We start from the raw sequence: 27,679 nt of genomic DNA, 5'->3' as shown, positions 1-27,679 counted from the left end.
GGGCTGTGAAGGCCCGGCGATACGTTTGTGCTTAACTCTATATGAAATGGGAAAACAACAACAATGTTTGAGGGAGAATGACATCATCAAATTTGCATTTTATCTTCCTGTCCTAAACGAGAAACACACACAACAGAATTGAACTAAGCTAATAGAGAAAAGTTGGAGAAAGCAGACCAGGCAGGTGAGGCACTCAGTTCAGGGGATTCTTCCTGGGCCTCTTTGAACCAAGTGTAACATACAGCAGCTCTGAGCTTTTGCAATAAAGACAGAGCTGACAATTCCAGAAATGCTGAGTGGCTAGGGGCCCTTTGCCTCTTAAAACACTTGTTCATACAGCATGTACTTTCCTGTAGCATTATGGGACCTATACTGTAAGTTTAGCTGAAAATTCACTTCTTTTTGAAAGTGGCACTTGATGTTTTTAGTTTGGGATAACAATTTAGAGTTAGTTATATAAGCATTAAAAATATAGTTTCTACCCCCCAAAAATAAAATGACTTAAGTTGGTGACTAATTAAATTCTCTCAGTTATATTCTGCAGAAGAGGAATACATGTTAAAATAGGCTGTCAAAGAAAGAATATTTTCCTGGAAAGTAGCACAAAGCTGGGAGAAATAAGTAATACATCAGTAGACAGAATCTTGGATTCACAAAAACCTCCACAGGCTTAAATCAATAGGTTCATTCTAAGAAGAAAAAATTGCCAAGATATAAATATAAGTCTTTGAACTGAAATGTAAGTTACCAAATGAATAAATACAAGATAGAGGAAATCTAGTTTAAGCCCATGTAAGTTGTGTTAGGGTTTTGGTTGACCCCAAGTCCCATATGCACCAGCAGTGACATAGTTGCCAAGGACTCCTAAGGCACAGGGTGAAGAAATGGAGGGTGAATCTCCAGAAGAGGAAATGCAAAGTCAATGGTAATCCACATTAGTCATTCCTCACCTGCAGGACTGTGTTCGGTTCTAAGAGTCACATTCTGCAGGGATGTCAGGTGAGGAATGTCCAGAAACTTATAACAACTCTGAGAAGAGTACTATTATAATGTTAAATCCACTTTTCAGGTGGAAAAACTGAGAGACAGTGGGGATGTTTAAATTAGAAAGAGAACATGGGGTGAGTTGGTGGGGAGGCACACAGCAGCAACCCCATCTCTGTGGGGCAGGCACAGACTATGGTCTTAGAGAATTATGTGGGTCTGCAGAGAGAAACCATTGACCCAATACGTGAGAAACACTTTGCAAAGGAACTGCCGGAACAAATGGGTTGATTTATGAGGTAAGCATCCTGTCACTGAGAACACTTAAGCTAAGGCAGGATGATGGCTTTTTGGGTGAGGACTCCTGCCTAGAGCAGAGGCTGACCTCTCAGCTTAAACATCTATGGTTCTAATTAAGAGAGTAGCATTGACACATATACCCCCCCCCCTTTTTTTTTTTACCACGTGTAAAAATAGATAGCCAGTGGGAAGCTGCTGTATAACACAGGGAGCTCAGCTCTGCTCTGCAATGACCTAGACAGGTGGGGTGGTGGTGGTGGTGGGAGGGAGGTTCAAGAGAGAAGGGATATACGTATACATATAGCTGATTCACTTTGTTGTACAGCAGAAACTAACACAACATTGTAAAGCAATTATACTTCAATTAAACAAAAGTCTGTGGTTCTGATATGGGCAGCTCTACACTCACAGAAAACAAACAGGAAATGGGCTTGCTAATGTGTTTATTGATAGGTCCCCTCTGTCTCTCAGTTATTTGATTGTACTGTGATTTTAATCCTTGACTTAAACCTTATAAAAATTGTAAATTTTGACCCTAAACTATAATTTAGGAAAAATAAAGCATGTATGGAAAATAAATTTAGCACAGCTATGTAACATATGTGCTATGTGCTAAGTCGCTTCAGTCGTGCCTGATTCTTTGCGACTCCATGGACTGTAGCCCACCAGGCTCCTCTGTCCATGAGACTCTCCAGGCAAGAATATTGGAGTGGGTTGCCATGCCCTCCTCCAGGGAATCTTCCTGACCCAGGGATCAAACCTGCATCTCTCATGTCTCCTGATAAGGAAGAGATAAATGTATTTTGGTATATTGCCAATTTCCTAACTTAAATTAATAAAAGAAGAGAGTCTAGTTAATCTTCTGGTTACTGCTTTAATTATCAGTTCTTAAAATTTACACTGCCTAAATGGTAATTTGTGCTACTTCAAGATTGATGCTTAGGATGGAAATTGAGAAATGCACGAGTATTTGGTTCTCACATGGAGCAAAAAATGGCATTCTTTACAAATTGGTTATTTATATTACATCACCATGAACAGATTAATTGAAATATGAAACGCCATGCAAATGTCATAGAATTAGCATCTGTTCCCACCTCACTGTAGTTGACTTTGTTCGTTCTTGCCAACGTAATTTCTGGTGTGTCTGGCATGATGTGGACCTGGGTCTTGTCTTTGTCCCAGGCTTCTGTGTACAGACGCTAGCAAGGAAAATAAAAAATGTCATCAGGAAAATAATTCAGTGTATATTTAATAGAAATTTCAGGGCCACAAGAACTAGAGAAACAAAGATAACAAGAAGTTATGCATTTTATATACATTATGTATTTTATACATATCTTCAAGTCATCAGTTCATAGAACAGATATGTATGAGTGTCTTTTGATACTCAGAATTATATGTTAACAAAAGGAAATTTAGAATATCTTATGCAGAGGTTTTCCACAAAAATGTGCCATTTTATCAAAATCATGAAATAACTACTGAAGTAAATGTTAAAATATGAATGGAATAGATACTATATATGGATAGATATATATATAGAGAGAAAGACAGACATATCTTTTGTTGCTCAAGTTTCTATTTCTTTCTTTTCTTGATCATGCTTCTTTTCCTTTGGTTCAGTTTTAGGAGTAATGACTCTGAATTTTGAAGCCTCACCTTGTTCATATTGATGGCGTTGTTCTTGGCCAACACTTGCTCCAGAGAATCAGTCACGCTAGTAAATTTGAATTTGTCTGGAGGCTGGCGATAGAGTTTATCACTCAAAATTTCACTCGCCCTCTTGGATTTTTCCACATCTAAAGAGCCAATGGGAACCCAGCCGATGCCTCTTAGCCATTGGAGATCTGACTTGTACACATTCTGTTAATATAAACAGCCAGTAAGTATTTATCTCTGGTTTGGGAAAACATTTTCACCAACAGGACACGAAATAAAGAACACTTTTGAAAATGCAGTTTGTTGGACAGACAGGGTATCAGACAATATTCCTTTGTGATCTGGAAGGTTTGACATTGAACACTCACAGGAAAAGAAGAAATGTTTTCCCCCACTTGCAGGGGCTGGAGTGGTTGGTGCCACTTATCCAACGGATGTTAATTCACTGATTGCCCACCTTTGCATGTCATTATGATCCTCAGTACTCACGTCACTCTGGAGGTCGTAGGCCTGCCGAGCATGGATGACATCGCTCTGGTCGGGCAGGCACGTCCACTGGTGCAGGTAGTTCTTGTAGTCTATGTCACTGACCAAGGTCTGGCACTTCTTGGCCAGCACCACCCCCAGCATGTCCACTGGGCTGCTGAACTTGGTCTTCCACTTCTCAAAGTCCTTCTTGTACTCCCGGTCACTCTGGATCTTGGCCACATGCATGGACCACATCATCTTTGGATCGTCATGTATCGCTCGGGCACCAATGTGATGGCCAAGCTGCCTACGATAGCCTTCTTTGTACTTGAACTAGAAGAAGAAAATTACTGATAGTCACCTAGTATAACTTTTAGTACAAGATACAAAGATTAATAGGCTCAGATTTTCCTATTCGTTAAAAATGCTTTCCGCCTGAATATTTCTTGCCTGGAAAACTCCATGGACAGATGAGCCTGGCAGGCTACAGTCCATGGGGTCACAAGAGTCCAACATGACTTAGTCACTAAACCACCACTCCTGAATATATAAATAATATGTGCATCTGCATCTTATAAACCATTGAGAAAATAAAGCTTATATATATGTATACAAAAAGGAAAACAGAAATTATGACATTCTGCCATTTGGTGATAACTGCTGATGAAAATGTCTTTTTGTGGGGAGGTGTGTACATGTAAGAGAGTATATTAATAAAATTAGAATGGGGTCATATTGTAGATGGGTTTGTGTCTGCTCATTTCAGTTATTATTTAAGCATTTTCCTATGTCATTATATGTTCCCTTGTGTGTGTCTGACCCTTTGTGACCCCATGTACTGTAGACTACCAGGCTCCTCAGTCCATGAGATTTTCCAGGAAAGAATACTGGAGTAGTCAGCCATTTCCTCCTTCAGGGCATCTTCCTGTCCCAGCAATCGAACCCATATCTCCTGTGTCTCCTGCATTGTAGGCAGATTCTTTACTGCTTGAGCCATCAGGCAAGCCCATATATTCCCTACAAACATGATTTTTAATGGCAGCAGGTATTCCATTATATTGTATTATAATACTTTTAATCCTTCTCTGACAGTTGAACATTTTTTTAAAAAGTATGACAGCTACTTCCCATATTTTGGATATAAAGAGAAAATATGCTTTTGACTTCACAGACAATAGAAATAGAAAGATAAACATTTCTAGAAATGTAAGCAAATCCATCTTTAAAGTAAATAAATATCCACAGCCAATTACAGGATGCAGGGATAAACATACAATTCACGGGAATGGTTGGACTATAAACAGAATAATGTGTTCCATTCCTTCAGGTTTACTGGTTCACGGGAAATGGCTGGGTTTGGAAGGGATCCTATGATGAGTTCAACTGCATATATGTCACATTGTTTGTTGCTGATGCGTAGTCGCTAAGTCATGTCTGACTCTTTGCAACCCCATGGACTGCAGCCCGCCAGGCTCCTCTGTCCATGGGATTTCCCAGGCATAAATACTGGAGTGGGTTGCCATGTCTTCTTTGGGGGACTCTTCCTGACCCAGGGATCAAACCTGAGTCTCCTGCATCTCCTGCCTTGGCAGGCAAATTCTTTACCACTGAGCCACCAGAGAAGCTCCATACATCATGTCACAAAGTCAAAAGGCTGTCTGAGCTATAGTAAAGCAGCCAATCCTTTTGTTCAGCAGGGAATGGACATTATTTTGAAATGCATGTTGCTATGGATTCAACCATAGCTAGAAGTTAGCCTTTATGTTGACAGCTTCATTACCATTATTTTAAACTATTTACTTACAAGACACCATTAGCTAAAACCTTAACCTCACAGCTCACTTGCTTTGCTACATATCCTCGAGAGAAACCAAAGCTGAGCAAAGAACTCTGCAGGTGCACTTACTTCACTTGCAATGTCTCTGGAGGCCTTGGCTGCCCTGATAGGAATGGCATCTATTCGCATATCATAGCCTTTTCTCTTGGCTTCATCTAGGCCAAGTTTATAGAGTTTCTGAAAAAAGACATAAATCTTTGTAAGTCTGATCTATAAAGTACAGTGTAAGAAAAAATATTATCATGCAGCACGAACACATTGCTTACCTCACTGTAATTTATTTGGTTTTGTTTAGCTAGTAACACTTCAGGAGTGTCTGGCATAATGTGGACAGTGGTTTTATCTTTATCCCAAGCTTCTGTATAGAGGCGCTGAAATAAACAAAAACAGGTGTGAGTAGCTCAGGTCAGTAACGAATCTAGTTCTTAATGAGAGTAAAGAGTCCGCTCTGTGAGTCAGTACTTGTGACACCTTTGGGTCTAGATGTCACATCAATAAGAAGCGCAATACTTACTTTAAAACCACTTTGAAAGTGAAAGTGTTAGTTGCTCAGTCATGTTCAACTCTTTGTGAGTCCATGGACTGTGGCCTGCCAGGCTCCTCTGTCCATGAAATTCTCCAGGCAAGAATACTGGAGTGGGTTGCCATTCCCTTCTCCAGGGGATCTTCCCAACTCAGGGACTGAACCAGGGACTCATGCATTGCAGGCAGATTCTCTACCATCTGAGCTACCAGGGAAGCCCACTTAAAAACCACTTTAAGGCCAAGCAAAAGAACCGAATGTAATTTTTCTTTTATAGAAACAGATTTCAGTGTTTACACACACATACAAAAATTAACAGCCACCTCAAGTTAAGGAAAGGACTTACATGGTTCATGGTAATAGCATTGTTTTTTGCCAAAACCATCGGAATGGAGTCCATAAGGCTGGAAAACTTGAATTGATCTGGGTGCTGACGGTAAACGTGGTCACTCAAAATCTGGGAAGCTCTCTTGTTCTTCTCATCCTCAAGAGAACCACTAGGTAACCAGCCAATGCCTCTGAGCCACTGAAGGTCAGACTTGTACAAATTCTGAAATTTTAAGTGATAGACCATTAAACAGAAGTATAATGATAGTCCCCTAAAGATATAAAATTTTGTTTTATATTATATTATAAAATACTACATTATACATTTCAATGCTTGAATTCTATGGGAAATTTTAAAATTTTGGTATTTCTTGGGAATCCACAAAATATTCACATTAGAAACAGATTTTTGAAAGACATTTTTAAACAGAAGAACACAGAACATCAAAATTCTACTAGATCAGTAATCTGGAGGTTTCTACCAAAGCAATGGGTACTTCGCTGGTGTTTTCTTTTGTGAAATTAATGATGCTCCCAGCATTTGTGTGACTGGATGGAGTGTGAACGTTAGTCCAGGAAGTAGAATTCAGATGTGTAAAGTCAACTCCCTTCGTTTGGAGGGAACTTTGACACTTAGGAAAGCAGACATGGTTTCTTTTGGCCAAAAGAAAAACTTAGACTCACATCGCTCTGGAGGTCGTAGGCCCGCCGAGCATGGATGACATCGCTCTGGTCGGGCAGGCACGTCCACTGGTGCAGGTAGTTCTTGTAGTCTATGTCACTGACCAAGGTCTGGCACTTCTTGGCCAGCACCACCCCCAGCATGTCCACTGGGCTGCTGAACTTGGTCTTCCACTTCTCAAAGTCCTTCTTGTACTCCCGGTCACTCTGGATTTTGGCCACGTGCATGGACCACATCATCTTGGGGTCATCCTTAATGTTTCTGGCTCCAATGTGGTGGCCAAGCTGCATGCGAAAACCTTCCTTGTACTTGTACTAAAGGAGGGAAAAAAAAAAACACATATCTTCGTCTTTTGAAGATTAACTTATGTTACTACCTTTGTGGTGAATTACAAAGCACAGTAACTCCAAATATTTTCATAAGGCTAGATAGCCACAGATTTAAGTGCTTTTTTTTTTTTTGATAGGAAAAATTAAAGGCTAAATCCGGCTACAGATTCCATACATAATAAATACACCCTTGAGTTTATCCTCGTCCCATGCTGCGTCCCTGGGATCATTTCACTATTTTTAATTTGTCACTTGGAAGAGTCTATTCAATTTAAAATTAAACTGAGACTTTTTTGAAGTGAAAATTGCAATCTAATCAGTACAAACAAGGGATAAAGTCTTACTTCACTGGCAATTTCCCGGGATGCTTTAGCTGCTTTGATTGGTATGGCATCAACAGGAAGATCGTAACCTTTTTTCCTCAACTCCTCATAACCCATTCGGTAGAATTTCTGTTAAGAAATGAAAATCACTTTGAAAAAAACTGTTTCCCATTAACATCTGCAGCATAATGAATCCAATGTGCTAAATATTTTAAGAGTTCCTGAGAATAGCTTCTGAGCTCTAGAATACTCAAATGTACTAGAAATTGTGCCCATTGATTGCTAATAATCTTGTTTTAAACTCTAAAGCTCTTCAATTACTTAGACCAACAAAGTTAAATGTCAGCTGTTCCCAAATATTTATGAGAATGAGACAGAATAAATTGGTAGATAAATGAAATATCATCAAGGTGCTGTTTTCCAATTAACTTTGACTCTTTCACTAGAAGTTTTTGTTAGAAATGAGCAATGTCTTTGCCATCTCACACTAGAGTCTATTTCACCATATAGGGCTGTCCAAAAGTAGGATCCACATTTTTAGGCAAGAAACAAAGCACTTCATAATTTTTACAATGTAAGATTTTTTTTTTTAGGAAAGTTTAAATATCAAATTTTAAAAGTTTAAGTGAAATAATTTCTTTCTTCAGATTTGTTACATAATTAAATGAGAATATAATTTAATGCACTTCATTTAGAAACCAGATTGTTTAAAGTACCTATTGACCTTGGACTTGTTTTTATGTTTTAGTCCTTTGTGGTATTACTTCAGTATCTTATTTAAGCTAAGGTCTTCATATTAGAATTTATTGTTAAAATATTAATTTTTACATCTATAAATTTCAGGAGGTTATACTATGAGTATAAAAATAAAAATAAAATTACCCTGCATGAGTTTTTTATGCTCATCTAAATTTTATTGAATTGCATGTGTGTCAGGCACTATAGTGGCTAAGCACTGTAGATCCAATATGATTTGTCTCTGCCCCACACGAAGCTTCTGTCCATACAGGGAAGAGCTATACAGACCATTACAATATGACAACGTGTGTAATAATGAACCACAAGGAACAGAGAGCACATCCCTCCAACTCCATCCAACAGAGAAAATGCCAGTTATTGGGATGTTCAAGCTAAAAGCCATTAAATGAGGATGCTAAGTCATATGAAGTTTGTTAGTTAAAATGATTCAAGTATTCAAAATAGCTTCCAAATAAATTCATTGCCTCAGAAGCAATCAAAAGGAGCTATCTGAAAATACGTGTTTCATTGGAAACTTACGTCACTTGTGTTGATTAAGTTTGCTTTAGCCAGAATAATGTCAGGTGTATCTGGCATGATGTGAATTTGAGTCTTGTCCTTATCCCAAGCTTCTCTGTAAAGTATCTAAAATGAGATAAAAGGGTTTTTCAGTGGTGCTCTTAGATTAGTGACATAGTTAATTTCAAATAGTGTTACTAATTCATCTAAATTAAGCATTATAGTAGCATAAGCAGAAAATAGGTATAGCATTTCATGACTTATGAGACACAGTTGCCTTTCAAAATATAATTATGGATTGCCTTTTCAAAGTTGCAACTAACCCTGCCTGTAAGAAATCAGCCCAAGTAGTTAAAACCTTTACCAGCATCATCAAACAGAGCAGCAGTTCTCCACCTTTTGGGATTAAAACAATCTCCCCCAGGATTTAATTAGGAGACAGCCTTTATCTTCTGGTTTCCCAGGGGCTCAGTGGTAAAGAATCCACCTGCCAATGCAGGAGATGCAGGTTCAATCCCTGAGTTGGGAAGATCCTTTGGAGGAGGAAATGGCAACCCGCTCCAGTATTCTTGCCTGGAGAATCCCAAGGACAAGGGAGCCTGGTGGACTACAGTTTATGGGGTTGCAAAGGAGTCAGACACAGTTGAGCATGCACACATCTTATCTTCTGGAAAAATGACATATTCGGGGTATGTCTAGATATTAGGGAGTCTCATTTCCTATGTGGTTTATCATACAGTTATACCTCATAATTATTTGAGGGGATTAGGATTCCCCCAAATGATTTTGTATGAGATTCATCAAAGTCTCTTGTATGTCCCAGGGTCATTCTCTTTCTTCAACAGAAAACAAAGAGACCCAAACAAAAATCTCATTGGTTTATTAAAACTACAGGGTAAAAGTCTGATGAAAAATAGTGTGCTTACATTGTCAGAGAGTCTTCCCACAAGTTACTTATCAATTACAAAGGTTAAAATAGTAACTAGACAGTGGAGAAACCTCAGGACACCATTTCACCCAAGCAATCAAAGCTAAAATGATCAGTAATAGGATAGATTGATATCATGTGCCTCCTGCCATGCTGTGTAGAGGAGGATGCAACATATGCTATCCTGCCAAAACTACAGAACCTGAGTCTAATCATGAGGAAACAGTACATAAACCCAAATTTACAGAGGTTCTGTACAACAACTGGCCTGCGCGCTTCATGAATATCAAGGACTCTTAAGGCAAAGAAGTGAGGAATTAGTTCAGATTAAAATAGACTAAAGACATGACAAATAAATTCAATGTGTGGTCTTGGGTTGGATCCTGGATCAAAAAATTTTTTTCTCTTTCTATAAAGGATGCTTGTGGTAAAATTGAGTAAATTCTGTACACTAGTGTTATTTTAACACTACTTTTCTGATTTTGATCATTGCACTGTGGTTATGTAAGAGAATGTTCTTATTTTCAGGAAATGCACTGGAGTATTTAGGGGTAGAGCAGTATCAGGAAACAACACACACACACACACACACACAAAACATACACATGTAGGAAAGAAAGAGATGGGGCAGGGGGAAAGAGAAAAAAGGCAAATGTGACAAAATGCTAATTGGTGAATATGGGTGAAGATATACATATATATATGTATATACATGCACATATAAATTATGTGTACTAAGTTCAACTTTTCTGCATGCTCAAATTATTTCAATATAAAAAACTTTATAAAGTCTCATTGGTTCCTTGGACTTGTCAATTTCCCTTTGAGGTGTGCAGTATGGGGTGTGAGGGGCTGGCCCCCTTCTCCTTCCTGACATGCTTACTATGGTCCTTGTAACCCAAAGACCTTCAGGACTACAACAAAGCAAGGCTTCTGAATTTCCTTATACCTTTATCCTGGACTAACCTTTATGATTGAGAAAGATCAGAATTTCTCAGCCTCAGAACTATTGGTGTTTACCGGAGTTGTTGTTGTGGGGGAGCTGTCCTGACTTCCATCCACTAGATTCCAGTAGCATGCCTCCCTCAAGTTATGACAAGTTACGGGTGTTGCCAAATGCCCGCTGTGGGTCGAAACTGTCCCTGGTTGAGAACCACTGAGTTGGACCACTTCAATGCCATGTGTCACTTTCACCTCACGGAAAACAGAAAATGCTAAGAATGTTTGTTTACACTGAGATAGATGAACTGGCCTATTCAAAAGGAGAGACAGCAGGCTCCAGGACCCCAGTGGCCCTTTCCTGAGGCCTAAAGATCAGTATCCTGTAACAGAGGCACACTGCACAGGAGGTCTATCCTGAGACTTTGCGTTGATAGGTTTCATGATGCAGGCTCTTCCTAGGCCACCATATTAGTTCAGAACTTTATACACAGCCCTGTTTCATGGAGAAACAAGAAGCTTTTCTAAAGGGGGAAATAATTTGTAGAAATTTGTTGCTTTATTAGTCACCTGATGGATTCAAATTGCTACCATAAAAATGACATTGAAACATATAAAATATCATGTAAGAAACGAAAAAAAAAAAATGGGAACATGAACATTCCTAATAAAACTGACAGGTCAGCAGTTACTATAAATTCTGGATATCAAAACTGCAAGACGTCTGTGAGGGGGTGATTAGGCAGAGAGGAGCCACAGTTTATAAACTGCTTTTGTTGTGTTGTTGTTGTTGTTTAGTTGCTAAGTTGTATCCAACTCTTTTGTGACCCCATGGACTGTAGCCCGCTAGGCTCCTCTGTCCATGAATTCTCTGGGCAAGAATACTGGAGTGGGTTGCCATTTCCATCTCCAGGGTATCTTTCCAACACAGAGATGGAACCTGCGTCTCCCGCACTGGCAGACAATTCTTTATCACTGAGCCATCCTGGGAAACTATCAAAATGCTTACCATATGCTAATTAAGGGCTTACATATATTCTATAAAAACATATATGTAAAATATATAAAATGTTATATATATTTAGATCTTTCTAAGGCCCAAAGAGTTATTACTATAAATCTATTTAAATGTTCTTAGCTCCAAAATCTTAGTGCACATAATTCAATGCTCTGTAATTTTCAGGGTTATGCTTCTAACTGAGGAAGGTAGAGTAATCTTTCCCTTCTTTGCATAGAATTAATCTACACATCTTTCATTTATTTTATTCAATAAATACTTACTGAGCACCTATTATTATGCCAGACACTAGAATCAGTGCTGGAGAAGGAAATAAGAAGGAAATGGAATATACATAAATACAAATATAAATAAATATATATAATCTATTGTGATTATATATATATAATATATATATTATTATTATATATATATAATATATATATTATAATACACTTCAGCTAAGTGAAGTGTATTATAATCACCTGAAAGAAAATACATCCTTTATGACATTTCCCCTGTGCCTGTGTAAGGTACTCAGAATATCTCCCTCTAATACACTGTACATCTGAGTCTTTAATGCACACATCTGGGTCTTCAATGCACACATTTCAAATAAAGAAATATGTTCTTGTTATGCTTTGGATAAATAAGCAAGCAAGCTCTGGGTGACAAAAATCGATACTAAGTCATTTTTACAAGATCCACTATAGGGTAACTGATAATTCAAATGAAATAACCAAATAAAAAAATGATGCTGTGTCATGCTATGCTGTGTTATCCTACTAATTTATTTAGCAAATACTGTTGAGCACCTACTGGGTATCAGGCAGTATAGTTTCTTTTATCTCCGAAGAGGTACTCACATCACTCCTATTTTTGGCATTTGTCTTTGCCAGAACTATGTCCATGGCGTCAGGAATGCTGGTGAACTTGTTTCTATCTGGAGGCTGGCGATATTTCTTCTCACTGATGATTTCTGAAGCCCGTTTGTTCTTTTCTGCCTCCAAAGAACCCAAGGGACTCCATCCTATGCCTTTCAGCCACTCAAGGTCAGACTTATACAAATTCTGTGAAAATACAAAGCATGCCATCAAAATTCCATCCTCATCCAGACCCTTGACTCAAACAATTATATGCATTACAAAAAAAGGTATGTTTTAGACATTCAATAATAATTTGTCTATGTAGTTTCTGTCTTTTAATGATTAAATGATCACTCATATGAGATATGAAGTACTATACACATATACTATGAGATTTAGTAGAAACTGACCTCACTTTGTAGGTCATAAGCTTTTTTAGCATGGATCACATCATTCTGATCAGGCAGACATGTCCACCCATGCAGGTAGTTTTTGTAGTCCACATCACTGACCAAGGCCTGACATTTTTTGGCCAGTACCACTCCCAACATGTCCACGGGGCTGCTGAACTTTGTTTTCCACTTCTCAAAGTCCTTCTTGTATTCTCTTTCACTCTGCATTTTGGCTACATTCATGGACAACACAAGCTTTGGATCATCTTGCAGACTCCGGAATCCAATATGGTGGCCAATTTGCTTGCGGTAGCCTTGTTTGTATTTAAACTGAAATCAGGGGAAACAGTTCTCTTATTAACATAAACACAAGTTAAACTCTGTTTTCTTTGTTTGCATGTTTCCAAAACTGAAACGAGAATTTCATTTAACTTAGTAAGAAATGTGAAAATGGGTTGATTCATGCTCATATATGGCAGAAACCAATACAATATTGTAAAGCAATTATCCTCCAATTAAAAATAAACAAATTTAAATTTAAAAACAAGGAAAAAAAAAGAAATGTGAAAGCTTAAGTAGAGGCTTCTAAAAAGACATAATGTAGCTGAGTATCAGGACAGGTTATGATGAAAAATTAAATTCAACTAGAGGCAGAAATATATGTTGGAATGTGCTGGACATTATGTATGCTGACTCTAGGGTAGCATTTGATAATGCTTATAGGAATAATGGGAAAAGTATGGCTAAGTTGCAAAAAATAATTGGGAAGATTCAGGACTTGATGAGCAGGCCTAATAGTGTAGATTAATTTATTAAACTGCAGGGTTTTTTAGTGGTTCACCATATAATTGTGTCATATAAACTTGTCTTGTTCAGATTCATTCGTCTGTGCTCATAAAAACTGCCAAAATGTTAGAATAGAACAAAATTCCACAAGATCTCAACATACTGCCAAGACAGGTCAAAATGCAGTGCATAAATGTAAGAAATAGTGAAACCCAATATTTAGATTCAATTGGGAAAAACTGCATTATTGTTGGTGACAATGACAAGAGTAATAATAATAATTGGATAATAGCATTTACTTGATGCCAGATGCTGAACACACATTATACTTTACAAAAGTAGGTTCTACTCTCTCTTGATACCCAGCTTTGTGGTTATGTCTTAATTAAAAATGCTCAGGAATTTATGTGGACCATCAGTTCAATTTGTGCAATATGACAAAATTGCTTTTTAAAAAGTAGATTTCTGTAAGAGATTCTGTAGGAGTACAAATAAAGGCAAATCAGAAGTTCATTTGCTTGGCCTAACCTGAAACAGGAACACAACACCAAGTTTTAAGGTACTCTATTTTGAAAGGGGTTTTGAAAATACAGAACACATCACAAGTAGAATGATTTAAGGATGTACAAAGCTAAAACCAAAGGAGAATAAATAACAAATTTGAAATGTTTGAAGGGATATCAGGTGAAAAGGGAAATATGCTACTCTATGGAGTTCTAGAACACACATCTAAGACTGACCAGTAACATGTTTAAGTTTGAAATAAGGAAATACGTAATGGCAATTAGAAATGATCCAGCAAAGAAACAAACTGCCCTGAAAGACACAAAAATTCTTATATTTGTAAATATCCAGAGACCTATTGGAATAGAGAGAAGACCTATTAGAAAGGAGAGAATGATGTTGAGTGGGAGATTAAATAAACATCATTATCTTCTAACTGTAAATTCTGTGATTCTAACTTATTTAGTATTGATAAAAATAGCTCTAATTTCTTTAGGTGGCATAAATACAAGAATCATTTGAAACTGAGAGGAGATAATAATCTCTACAATGGTGGGAAATTCATTTAAAGGTAATTCAATTTTAGGGTAAGATTTTAAAAAATCCTAACAGACTTACATGAAAATAAATGTTGTTTCTTAGGAAAGTATTGATGCAATGTCTTAATTTGCTAAACTATTTTTACCTCATAGGGAATCCTAACATTAAATGAAAATGAGTTTACTTTCTGAGGACCATTAAGACATTACTACTGCTTTAGGTTCACCATCACATCGATTCATTTTAATGAGACATTGACCTGCAAGGCAGAGAGTGGGTAATAACACATCATCTAATTAATTTCCCAACACTTCTGGAGTGCCACAGATTAACTGAGTTAGAGAGAAATTTCCCTTATATTCTTAGAATTTATTGTCAGATTGTTTTTAGACATGCTTTCTCTCCAAATCAAATCCTTGTTTTGCTTTGATTTAAAGATTTTGATTAAGACGCTGGGACAAAATTCTGGTAATTTATTCTCTATAGCTGAAATTCTTCAAATTTTTGGTGTTTAATTTTTGGGGTTAACAAAGTGATATGTTTGAGTTTGCAGAATCTCTAAATTGAATATTTATAAAAATTTAATTGACCAATAGGAACTGTATCCAGTTTTTCACCAAATTTACTACCCTTTCCAATCATAATTAGAAGTTGCCTTGGCGGTTCCCTGGCAGGCCAGTGGTTAGGACCTGGAGCTATCATTGCCATGGCCGGGGCTCAATCCCTGGTGGGAGAACTAAGAGTCCACAAGCTGCATGCAGTCAGAAAAAAAAAAAAGTTGCCTTGAAGAGCAAATGTCTTTGTTTTATGATCTTTCAACCAGATATTCAGGGGAAAGTTAAGTCCTCTGTATCTTATATCTAAATTCCTGCCACTTCCTGTATTTTCTACACCCTGAGCCAATTTATTAGAATTATGTAAAAGCAAGGATGGCCTAAATAAAAAGAACTGACAGTGAGTTTTAAATATGTGCAAAGAAAAATCATCAGGTTGTTGAGGTTACGTATTGTCTGGCACTTTGAGTTTGTCTAAAATAGACAAATAGGAAAATTATTTGCAGGCAAGCGGGAAAACAAAGTTTTTGGTTCTTTTGTAATGTGTAGAAGCATCACGACTTAGTGTAATGTGTCTTATAGGTTCTCTGGCTCAGTCTCTACTCAGGAAGCCCCTTTTTTGATATTCAATCAGTGAGAAAGAAGAGTGGATTGGGATAAGTGAAGAGGGTAGGAGAAGATGAAGGAGATTGCATTACATTTTGAAAGGTGAGGACTATCTGTAAAAATCATTACCAGCTCATTAAAGTACTAGATTCAGACATCAATATATCCTCACATAAGTCAAAAAATACTTACATCACTAACGATGTCTCTGGAAGCTTTGGCTGCCTGCACAGAAATTGCATCAACTGGGAGATCATAGCCTTTTTTCAAAGCTTCTTCCCATCCAAGTTTATAGAGTTTCTGAAAATTAAAGAAAATATTTACCATTATTCAGTGTATATTAAAACCACAAAGGATTATTGAACAGAAGTTTACCTAAAGAGTGGACATCAGATTCTAACATCATCTATCTTATCTCTAAAGATATGGATAAAAAAGAATATAAGCTGTTTAACAGAGCAATGACTTAGCATCAAGTGATCTGGCTTCGACTTTTTTTTTTTTTTTGCCTCTGAGACTCGCTCCCCACTACCTTGGCATTAATAGTATAGTTGAGTACGGCTTTTTTCATTCAGACACAATGTGTTCATATCAGGTATGTTAGGTAGATTTCCTCTACCATTAAGTACAGTCTAGGCCTACTAATTTGAATATAGGTATTAAAGTAATTGATTTTAAAAAGGTCAGGTAACAAAATTTTAATTATCTAAATGATAAAAGTAATAGAAAACAAAATGCCTTTTGTAAGGTGCAAAGAATAAGTTCATCTTTTTGACTCAAATTCATTGAATTGATGCACGTATGTTTAAACTGGACAGTAATAAACACAACTGAAGGCCATCCAGTGCTTACTGTGTGCCAGGAGCTGTGATGAGAGCTGTGCATGGAATTCCCCATTTGGTGCTCATAGCAATTCAATGTCATAGGCACTTTAAAGGTACCAGTTTTGGGAATGAACAAACTAAGGCTTAAACCCAGTATTACACAACTCATAAATGGGAAAGTCAAAGCTCATACCAGGTCTATTTGGTGCATTTTTCTTTCAATAACTTGAGATTTATTGATTTTCTACACTGTGCCAAACACAATTAGTACTGAGATAAACAAAAGAGGCACAGTAGCTACCTCCATGGAATGAATATATAATCACAGCCGTTCACTTGCTTCTAACCACCATGAACTGCAACATCCCTCTATTAACCACTTTGACGCATTCATTTCCATAGCTTCAGAATTTACATCAATTATATACCATGACATCATTTAATATGTTTAATTACATATTTTACCTGACTGTACATGGTTTGATTTTGTTTGGCTTGTAAAATATCTGGCGTATCTGGCATCACGTGAATCTTCGTTTTATCTTTGTTCCAATCAACGGTGTATAAATACTAGAAAGTTAAAAAAAATACATTTAAAATTGGAATAACTTTTTAGGTCAAACAAGAAATTTAAAAAAATAACAAGACATTTGAATGCACTCAATTTGAATTAGGTCAAATTAATGTAGTAACTAAAGTAATATATAATTCAGGAAAGACACCAAAAATAAAATCAGACTTAAAAAATAATTTAAAAGAAAGAATTATTTCTAACTCAATTAGAAGGGCAAGGGAAATAAAAATAAGAGGTAAGGAGCAAAAAAAAATGGTGTAGGGGAGTGTGCTGGTACTGTTTGCCACTGCATAGAAGTGATGAGTCCAAATTAAAATTTCCCAAACAAGAACCAGGGGCTGTTAGCCCCGCCTGGCTGGGAGCTGCAGGGAAGCTTGGCTGTTCAGTTTACCTTGTTCATGGTATGGGCATTCTGCTTAGCAAGCACCATGTCCATGGAGTCATTCAGCTTTGTAAACTGGAAGTTGCTAGGATGCTGGCGGTATTTCTGGTCACTGGCATATTCAGTTGCTTTCTTGGCCTTTTCCACTTCTAGGGAACCAGCTGGACTCCAGCCAAGCCCTTTGTACCATTCATTGTAGTCCTGCTTATATTCATTCTATAAACAGAGGAAGCACATTTACTTTATCAATTCAGACACAACAATGTGGCATAGGAGCCTGTAATCTCCCTTCTCATGCTAGGAACACAATCATCACCCAGAAAGAAGATCACTTACATCACTCTGTATGCGATTCATATTCTTGGACAGCTGGATGTTCATGGCATCGGGGAGGAGAATATACTTGTGAATCAGGTGCTTGTAGTTGGTATTGGTGATATTGGCTTGGGCATCCTTGGCGGCCGTGACACTGAGCATGTCGGCAGGGGTGTGGTAGCTGGTCTTGGTCTTCTCATAGTTTTTCTTGTACTCCCGGTCAGATTGCATTTTGGCCACTTGCATGGAATGAACTAATTTGGGATCATCCTCAAGACTGCGGAAACCAACCATCTTCCCCCTCTCCTTTTCATAACTGTGTTTGTATTTATACTGTGAAGAAAATGTTAATATTTATTCAGAGCAATTCCCTTGACCAGATATCATTCTAGTGTCAATGTTCTGCTATTTCATAAAAAATGATACTTGTATAGAATTCTGTAGTTCAGAGAATACGTTTTTCACATTTATTTATGTAACCTGATACAACTATATATTGTGAGGTAGACGGCAAGTTATTCTTACTGCCCCCATTTTATAGATGAGTAAACTGAGACCCAGAGGGATGAATGACTTGCTAAGGTCCCTAAGGATTAGAACCTTGATCTTTTGATGATACACCACACTGATTTCTGCTTTTATGCTGTTGTTAAAAGGGACCTGTAGTAGGTAATAAGAGTACAGCAAACAATAAAAGAAAAAAAGCAGATTGCTCCAAGCAGTTTAATGTTGCCCCAAGAAATCATCCAGCCAGTCTTACACTGATAATAGGCTTAGTTATGAGACACACAGTATACTTTCAGGGTAGCTTTATATTTGTGGAGTTCTTTTCCAGATTCTCCATACTGGTGTAATGGGGAAGAAATTTTGCTATTTATCACCACCTTCCCTCTATAGTGGGGAGATCCTGACACATGGAAAGCTTCATATTCAGCCCATCTCTTGTGGGTTCAGGTGTGCAACTTAGGGGTTACAATTTGGGAGAGCCAAATGACTCCAGCACAATAGAGGGAGAAGAATATGGAGTTCTTGGGACAACGAAGGAGTAGGGTAGGGATGGAGAGGAAGAAAAGATGAAGAGCAGAGAAGGTGGAGCAAAGAGAAAGTATGCCTGGGGGATGGCTAAGGAAAGAGTGCTCTGAATGCACTCCTCCCACTTCCCCCAAATCATTAATGTTCACTGTGAGTGGATTTCTTATTGAAACAAACAAATGAAAGAAGTGAGTCTCATTGAGATGACGTGTTATGGCAATGGTAGATAAGCACACCAGCTCTCTGGGGTTGGGGGGAAAGCCCCAATTTATAATGTTTGCCAATTTCTCTGGTGTAAACACTCCCATCACAGCTGTTATCAAGCGGTCAATAGTTTAACAATGGGCTTGCAAAATTCCTAATTATTTGATAATCAGCTATCATGAGAACAAAAGATCAGCACCCCCAGCACAGCCCTTTCTGAGACATCCTGTTAGGAAGACAGTCTAAGAGGCAGTAGGCAAGGATAACTCGAGTCTTCATTAAAGACTTAGTGAATGGCTTTGGATTTCTACAGGCCACGGTCTCGGTGAGGGAGACCAAAGTAAATTCACCCAGATCTCATGAGTCAGGGAGCTGACATCTAGGTGGTCATAATGTGACTGGCATTCTATTTTTTTGAAATATCCAAAAAAACACGAGAGCAAGGTTAAGACATGTTCATAGAACATAATGGGGCTACTGTTAGCAGGCATGCTTTTTTTTTTTTTCCTCATGTTTTACTCATTCAGTGTTTTTAGAACTCAGCCCTTATTATTTTGGTAGAAAAGAAACCCCCAGTCAGGTGACTGCTTTCCTTAGACGTACATCACTTGCAATATCTCTTGAGGCCTTGGCAGCTTTGATAGGAATTGCATCAGTTCTGAGATCATAGCCTTTCTTTTTAGCCTCTTCCAAAGAAAGTTTGTAGAGTTTCTGGAAAGAGAAGCAAAGGAAACAGTTTTCTTCTAAATAGGAAAATCTTAATTTATTTTCAAAGACTAAACTGGCACTGAAGTTAGAAATGTGAAAGTCCACTATATTTATTGATGCATTTTGTCAAATAAGAGTCAAGAGAAGAAAACAAATAAGCCGTGCTCTTACATCAAAATACGTTCACTGTTTTGCAATGGACATTTTAATGTATATAATTGTATGGATTCTACAATCCAAAAAGAAGTCAACTATCCCAAATCCCTATGTAATTCAAACAAACAAAAGAAAAAACACCTGGTAGGATTTGAGGGTTTCCTAGCAACTGGTTAGGATGAGAAAGGAGGTGAAATAAAACCCCTATGCAGAATGTGCAACAGTACGTGTTGCACATTCCTTATGGGGCTTGACCTAAATTCTTCAAAATGTTCTTCCCTCTCCATTTAACTTTTCCCAATACTCCCTCTTTAGAAACATTCCAAAAGCTTGGTAGAAGGACTCTCTAAGAAAGTCCTGGGATTCACTCTTTATCTCTTATCCTGGGCTCTAAAGCCATTCTCTTTAATTCTCCTAGTTTGATAAAAAGTAACTACCCCTAGAACAAAATCCAACTCCCTTCAAATTCCTAACTGCTGGACCCAAGGCCCATCAATAGGCCTATTCCTATTCTTATCAAAGCAAGATGAGAAAGAGAAAGATGCTCATTTGTGGATTCCCACTCATTTTCAAAACATTCACTCTCAAAATTAAAACATTAATCTGTTACTTTGTTTTTACTAGTTCAAATGGGTAAGAAAGAAAGATGACAACAGGGGAGAATCTTACTTACATCACTGATATTAATTGCATTTGCCTTTGCCAGAATAATCTGGGGGATATCAGGCATAATATGGACTTTGGTCTTGTCAGCCTCCCATGCTTGTTTGTAGAGGTGCTGGAAAGTTAAAAAAAAAAAAAAAAAAAGAAAGAAAAAGAAATCAATGGAAGTTAATATTTAAAATTTTTTAAATAATTTAGTACATACACATTGAAAGTGACAGTCACTCAGTTATGTCCGACTCTCTGTGACCCCATAGACCATATGGTCCATGGAATTCTCTAGGCCAGAATACTGGAGTTAGGTAGCCTTTCCCTTCTCCAGGGGATCGTCCCAACCCAGGGACCAAATCAACCAAGGGACCCACAAAGCATGTGGATTCTTTACCATCTGAGTGACAAGGGAAGCCCAAGAATACTGGAGTGGGTAGCCTATCCCTTCTCCAGAGGATCTTCCTGACCCAGGAATCAAACCAGGGTCTCCTGCACAGCAGGCAGATTCTTTACCAACTGAGCTATCAGGGAAGCCCCATACATACATATTATTTTACACAAATATCAATATTTTATATATTTTTGTTAGCTCACTCTTATTTTTTAAAATTTTAAAAGAAAAATGTGCTCAAACAAGATAGTAGAGAGGATGTAAAATGGAAAGTAAAATGTCCCATCTTCCTATTTTACAGCCTGGATATAGCATTTCCATCTTAGAATTTTCTAGGCATATTAAAGTCCACATAAAGTCCTTTTGAAATATAAATGAAGTCATATACATTATTCTACATCTTGCTTTTTTACTTAATATTATATGATAGACATCTTTTAGCTGTCTCAAAATAATTAACTTCATTCATTTAAAGAGCTGCATGGTATTCCATGAAGAGGTATCACCTAATTGATTTAACCAGTTCTCCATTGATAGACATTTAATTTGTTGTTTTCATTTCCTTCTATAGTAAGCAATGATGCCATAATCTTTGCAGTGATCTGGAGATGTACCACCCAGATACCCATTCAAAGAAGGACTTGGTGCCCCAACTGTTTGCAGACAGCCTCCAAATTGTCACCTGCTTCAGGGTTTTGCTGCCTCACTCAAGAGCACATCTCCCTGGTGGCCACATTCAGGGATCTTCAGAGTCCAGGTACAAAGTCCTGGCCATTTTACCCAGCGAAGGACACTCCTGACAGGCTGTATCCACTCAAGAGTCCTCTGTGGCACTGACCTAGGCTTTGTAAGGCCAGCATCCCAGTTGGACTCCTCTTGCCATGTCTGCCTCCCACGGGTACTGATCCCCCAAAAATGCCCTGTACTCCAAATTCCATCTCAGCATCTCCTTTTGGAGACCCTAACCTGCAAAAAATACTAACAGATATATGTATATATGTATATCTTTGCACTTACATGAGGCCTTCTGAAGGGTATTGGGTGGATGAATTTTAATTTTAATTAACACTCGCAAAACTAGTTTACATTAACTTTCTTTCCAATACTGTATATCACACAAGTTTTTAATTTTTGGAAATCTTGTAGGTGAAAAATGCTTGCTCTTTGTTTTAGCCAGGTTTGACTTAAAAAATAAAAACAAATCTTCTAGAGTTTTCTCCTAGATCAGGGGTTGATAAATGTCAAGAGTCAAATAGTAAATAATGTTAGGTTTTGCGAGTCACAGAATCTCTGCTATATAATACTCAGTTCTGCTATTGCAGTGCAAAAGTGGCCACAGACAATATGCAAATGAAGAGCTGTGGCTGTGTTACAATGAAACTTTAGTTAAGAAAGCAGTAATTTTCTGATCTCTGTTCAAGACCAGCAGAACCAATCAGAACTATGCAGTGATGAAAATGTCTGTGTCAACCAACACGACAGCTCCTAGCCACACAGGGCTATCAATCACTTGAAATGTAACTAATGTAAATGTAGAACTGAATCATTATTATTTAATTGACTTAGATTTGTCATCACATGTGGCTAGTGACTATAGTATTAGACAGTGCAATTCTAGTGGAAAGAGCAATACTTATTCCTCAGAGTCCTGGCTCTAGTCTAGACCAGGTGATTCACCTGCTCTGTGTCTCTAAAGGAGGTGCCTTGCCTCTCTGGGCCACACTTTCCTCAACCCTGCAACAAAGGGATTCGACCTGATGATCACCAAGATACTTCTTAGTGCTATAGCGCATTTGCTATTTCTATGATTCTCATCTTGGCATCAGTAGTCTAAAATGATAATCATTAACATTGGAAAAATGAAAAAGTGTTTAAAAAATAAATGTATGTTTGTGATAGTTTAAATTCTATATCTTAAAAGGGACACTGAGATTTGTGCCTTGTGCTGACAAGTCCCTTTCAAAGAGGCTGATCTTCTTGATAAATTTCTCTCTCAGAAGATTCCAGAGGATTTACTCGGAGACTTAGCATAATACAGCTCTTTCTACATCACTTTCTGCAACTGTATCATGTTAGGTCCAAATTATTTTTCCCCTTTTTGGTTACTCAGTGGCATTTCTAGTTGTGATCTGCACAATATAACCAATGCTGCTGTAATTATTCTGTTATCTGCAACTTGAAAACAGGTGTTCAAGGAAAGAGGGTAAAAACAAAACAGGGTGATGTGCTTGTTTGATTGTTGGTCATGAAATCAACCAATCGCTAATAATGTCAAACTACAGTGAGACTTTTCTAAAGACTGGAATCATTACTGATCCAAGGAACTAGTGGTGCAAAGCAATTGCTCTTAGGATTGGCTAGAGAAGTTTCTAGCTCAGAAATGCTGCTACAGCCATGTAATCTAGGAGTTTTCCTTTATTCCAGCAAAGAGCAAGGAAGAGGGGTGGGCTGCGACACACAGCCCCGCAATCTACTGAGTCAGCATCATGAACTTCTACTCAACTTCACCTTAAACAAGTGGGACTCATTCTCAAGATATGCATGGAAAAAGTCTATACTTACGTCTACTGGGTAGGGTGGTTCATTAAACATTTGAAGAGGGCACTTTATTAGGACTAATTTGTATCTTTTTCTTTAACTATAAGACCCTTTTTTAGAGGAAACATTAACTATGATGCTATAAAACTATTATCAAAACCTGTAGGTTAAATGTAAGATATTCCTGGCTTATTTCTGATTCCTGTCAAACACTACATTATTGAAAGACTTACTTCATTCATAATTTTTGCATTATTCTTGGCCAAAACCATGTTCATCGAGTCCATCAAGGTGGAATACTTCAAAGTGTCTGGATGCTGGCGATACTTCTTTTCACTGATAATTTCCATGGCTTTCTTGTTTTTCTCAGCCTCCAGGGAGCCCAGAGGGAGCCATCCAATGCCTTTCATGAAATCAGCATAGTCAGCTTTGTACTGATTCTACAAAAGAGGAAAAGTTTGAGGATGAGAAGAAATCACAGCTTCCTAGAATCATGAGCAGGTATTTAATATTCCGTAAGTTCCCCTTCAGTTTTCAACCAATAGTTTATTCAACTTCAACTACTTATATCCCTAAATTTCTTTTTCACATTTCTTTGCATGAGAAATTTAAAACAAGCAGTAGTATCTTTGTGATTTGTTTCTCTCAATACCTTCATAAAGAAAAAAATGCTAAGAAATACCAAATAGATCACTCTACCATGTGACTACTATCTCAAGAAAGGTGACCATGCTGGACTAATTCTCGTACAAAAACCTCCAAGTCCCCTTGGCTAATAGATGACTCAGGGGACCCCATTCCTATCTTTAGCTATAAGCCTTTGAGCAGCCACCACAGTTAAACTGCTTCAGGTATGCCAGAAAACCTCACCAGTACTTTGTGCAAATTTCATTGCTTCCCTCCTCTGTTTTGACATTTCCCTCTATAACTGTACCATGGTTGCTTTCACTCGGATATTTATGTACCCCTCCAACTATAGCTCAGCTTCTACATTTCTAGAGAAATATGGGCTTGGTGTGGCCTGCCTTTGGTTCATAATTTAATTTCTCCCAGCCACCCAAGGGCCTCTGTAGCTGAATTCTTGGTTTTCCACCCTTTGTACCTTCCTCGCATTTATCCTAATAGCTGTTTCAGCCATCATCTCCTATTTCATCAGTAAGTAAGATAGGCAATTACAAAGTCAGAAATGAAAGCTGTTTGGGAATGAGGGGCAGTAGCTCTCAAGTTATCTGACTTTTTGCTTCACTTCTTCCTTAATCAGGAACCATAAAAAGTATGGAAGCCACAAAAACTGCCAACTTTCTCAGCTAGATGTATTTCCTTCAACAAATCCTTTCTGAAACCAAATTTCATTTGCTATTCCTGAATCTAACATCCAGCAATGCTTACAACAATAATAGATCAGATTCATTCCTTTGTGTTTAAAAAAATTCAGTCTAAGGTAAAACATGAAACATCTTATTGGGAAATTACATATGAATTTCTTTTTGGATTTTCAAAATGTCGTTACTTAGAGTCTTTCATGATTTGCCTATTATCTCAAAGTAAGTGCTCTGCAAACGTGGCTGTCACATACATCACTTTGAATCTGCATCATGTTTTTGGCCAATTCCAAGCTCATGGCATCAGGAAGCATGTTGTAGGTATGGATCACGTTCCTGTAGTTGGCATTGGTGGCCACCTCCTGAGACTTCTTGGCAGCCACCACACTGAGCATGTCCACTGGGGTTTGGAAGGATGTCTTGGATTTCTCATAAGCCTTCTTGTACTCCCGGTCTGACTGCATCTTGGCCACCTGCATGAAGTGCACCAACTTGGGGTCGTCCTCGAGGCTCCGGAAGCCAATTTGTTTCCCTTTGGCTTGTTCATAGGCTTGCTTGTACTTGTACTGTGGATGGAAAAGGAACATGGACGTGAGATAGTGAAGGAAACAGAACAAAATATAGTTCACTAGATGCCATTAGCTTAGTCATGGGTTTAGGGCTACTCTAAACTTAGAAAAGGAAGATTTGCTGGGATGGGCCAGGGAGCAAACTACTTTACTTCAAATTTCTTGCCAGAATTGAGTCCATGAGAGAAAGAATCATCTCAGAGTTAATCAAAGAGAGGTGTAAATAAGTTGCTTTAGGGAGACTTTGAAAGAGGCTTTCCCCACTCAGCTGTGTAACCAATGGAAAAGGCTGCAGGCACCATTTCTCTACAATCAGGAAAGAGCCTGGTAATGAATCTTCTGGGCAAAATGTATAGCTCGTATCCCAGTGTTTGCTTAGAATTGCCCACTAACAGTTGAATTATTTTGGGGCTTCCCAAGTGGCACTAGGGGTAAAGAACCTGCTTGCCAATGCAGCAGATAAAAGAGATGCAGGTTCGATCCCTGGGTCAGGAAGATCCCCTGGAGGAGGGCATGGCAACCCACTCCAGTATTCTTGCCTGGAGAATCCCATGAACAGGGGAGCCTGAAGGGCCATAGTCCATGGGGTCTCAAAGAGTTGGACACAACTGAAGCAACAGCACATAGCACAATTTAATTATTTTAACAAGACCCTGTTACCTTTTACATTAAATAATGAACACATGATTAGAGGGTCCTTGGGCTGGGTGACGGAGAAGGCAATGGCACCCCACTCCAGTACTCTTGTCTGGAAAATCCCATGGATGGAGGAGCCTGGTGCGCTGCAGTCCATGGGGTTGCCAAGAATCGGACATAACTGAGTGACTTCAGTTGCACTTTTAACTTTCATGCATTGGAGAAGGAAATGGCAACCCACTCCAGTGTTCTTGCCTGGAGAATCCCAGGCATGGGGGAGCCTGGTGGGCTGCTGTCTATGGGGTCGCACAGAGTCGGACACGACTGAAGCGACTTAGCCGCAGCAGCAGCAGGGCTGGGTGAAGGGATGTGTCTTGTGTGTTACAAAGGATGGGGGTCCCACCAACACTGAACAGAGCTGACTGCAGCTCCTGCATACACACAAGCTTGGCTCATTTGCTTTTTTCCTTTATACTAAATAAAGCCCAGAGGAATCACTTACATCACTGGCAATGTCTCTGGAGGCTCTTGCAGCCTTTATTGAGATGGCATCAGGCCTCAGATCATATCCTTTCTTCTTTTCTTCTTCCCAGCCAGCTTTGTACAGTTTCTAAGTGATGAGGTAGAAAAATGCCAGCATCTTGTTAGTCAGGTTAGAACGGGGATCCTGATTTTAAAGTGGTTGGCATGTGGGAGACAGATATTCCACAAATACTGGCTTCCTTCAGCCTCCCCGCCCCTCATTTTTGTTTCTGGTGTTCACCTACTTACATCACTCATGGTGATCTGGTTTACTCTGGAGAGTAAAATGTCTGGAGTATCAGGCATGACATGAATAGTGGTCTTGTCTTTGTTCCATTTCTCAGTGTAGAGCCTCTGCAACAAGAAAGGCCACATATGACTATACAGCAGGACTAATCTGCAACATGCTATCACAATGTGAGGGAGAGACCCACAGTTCCAGGGCAGAAGAGGGTCAATTTGACATTGCAAAATGAAGCAAACATCAAGAAGGGCTGATGAAACTGAGCACATGAGTTTAAAAAACCATCAAACATGGGAGCCCTCTTTCTACTGAAACAAATGTCTTCCTGCCCCAATCACACACTACATGGAGTTTTGTGGTTCCATCACACATTCAGCATGGTGTTGACAGTCAGCCTGGGGTCAGTATAAGTTGGAGCTCTCTAGATACAAGAGAGGTTATAGACTACCCCCTCCCACCACCATGGCCATGATCATCAGAAAGATGAAAACTCTGATGAAGGTCAAAGTGGTGATGCTGGTTCAATGGCTTGAGCACTGCGGGAGTTCTGAGGCTGAGACCAGCAGGTAAGTTCTTACCTTGTCCATGATCAGTTTGTTACTTTTGTTTAGCGCTTGCTCCATTGTGTCCATGGCGTATGTGAACTTCAGCTTCTCAGGGTGCTGGCGGTACTTCTTTTCACTGAGAATCTCTCCTGCTTTCTTTGCCTTCTCTACCTCCAGTGACTCTAATGGCAACCAGCCAATCCCTTTCATCCAGTTGGTGAAGTCAGATTTGTACAGGTTCTTTACAAGGAAAAAGGAA

General features: G+C 38.5%; 1 protein-coding gene across 19 annotated transcripts in view; it reads right to left on the bottom strand.

Annotated features, from left to right (window-relative positions):
* Nucleotides 1–27,679, bottom strand: part of NEB (nebulin) — a 219,190-nt gene that overhangs the window by 131,606 nt on the left and 59,905 nt on the right. For all 19 annotated transcript variants that reach the window (XM_024980659.2, XM_024980560.2, XM_024980573.2 and 16 more), the window contains exons 42-63: nucleotides 27,454–27,660; nucleotides 26,881–26,985; nucleotides 26,612–26,719; nucleotides 25,159–25,470; nucleotides 23,816–24,022; nucleotides 20,673–20,777; nucleotides 19,739–19,846; nucleotides 17,921–18,232; nucleotides 17,594–17,800; nucleotides 17,094–17,198; nucleotides 15,997–16,104; nucleotides 12,833–13,144; nucleotides 12,423–12,626; nucleotides 8,714–8,818; nucleotides 7,457–7,564; nucleotides 6,786–7,097; nucleotides 6,121–6,324; nucleotides 5,518–5,622; nucleotides 5,321–5,428; nucleotides 3,436–3,747; nucleotides 2,947–3,150; nucleotides 2,382–2,486 (exon numbers count right to left, since the gene is read on the bottom strand). In XM_024980659.2, the coding sequence (XP_024836427.1) occupies nucleotides 2,382–2,486; nucleotides 2,947–3,150; nucleotides 3,436–3,747; nucleotides 5,321–5,428; nucleotides 5,518–5,622; nucleotides 6,121–6,324; nucleotides 6,786–7,097; nucleotides 7,457–7,564; nucleotides 8,714–8,818; nucleotides 12,423–12,626; nucleotides 12,833–13,144; nucleotides 15,997–16,104; nucleotides 17,094–17,198; nucleotides 17,594–17,800; nucleotides 17,921–18,232; nucleotides 19,739–19,846; nucleotides 20,673–20,777; nucleotides 23,816–24,022; nucleotides 25,159–25,470; nucleotides 26,612–26,719; nucleotides 26,881–26,985; nucleotides 27,454–27,660 (3,963 nt within the window). The remainder of the gene's footprint in view (nucleotides 1–2,381; nucleotides 2,487–2,946; nucleotides 3,151–3,435; nucleotides 3,748–5,320; nucleotides 5,429–5,517; nucleotides 5,623–6,120; nucleotides 6,325–6,785; nucleotides 7,098–7,456; nucleotides 7,565–8,713; nucleotides 8,819–12,422; nucleotides 12,627–12,832; nucleotides 13,145–15,996; nucleotides 16,105–17,093; nucleotides 17,199–17,593; nucleotides 17,801–17,920; nucleotides 18,233–19,738; nucleotides 19,847–20,672; nucleotides 20,778–23,815; nucleotides 24,023–25,158; nucleotides 25,471–26,611; nucleotides 26,720–26,880; nucleotides 26,986–27,453; nucleotides 27,661–27,679) is intronic.

Source organism: Bos taurus, chromosome 2 (assembly GCF_002263795.3).
Source record: "Bos taurus isolate L1 Dominette 01449 registration number 42190680 breed Hereford chromosome 2, ARS-UCD2.0, whole genome shotgun sequence".
Taxonomy (NCBI): domain Eukaryota; kingdom Metazoa; phylum Chordata; class Mammalia; order Artiodactyla; family Bovidae; genus Bos; species Bos taurus.
This window is presented reverse-complemented; position numbering and strand designations above follow the sequence as displayed.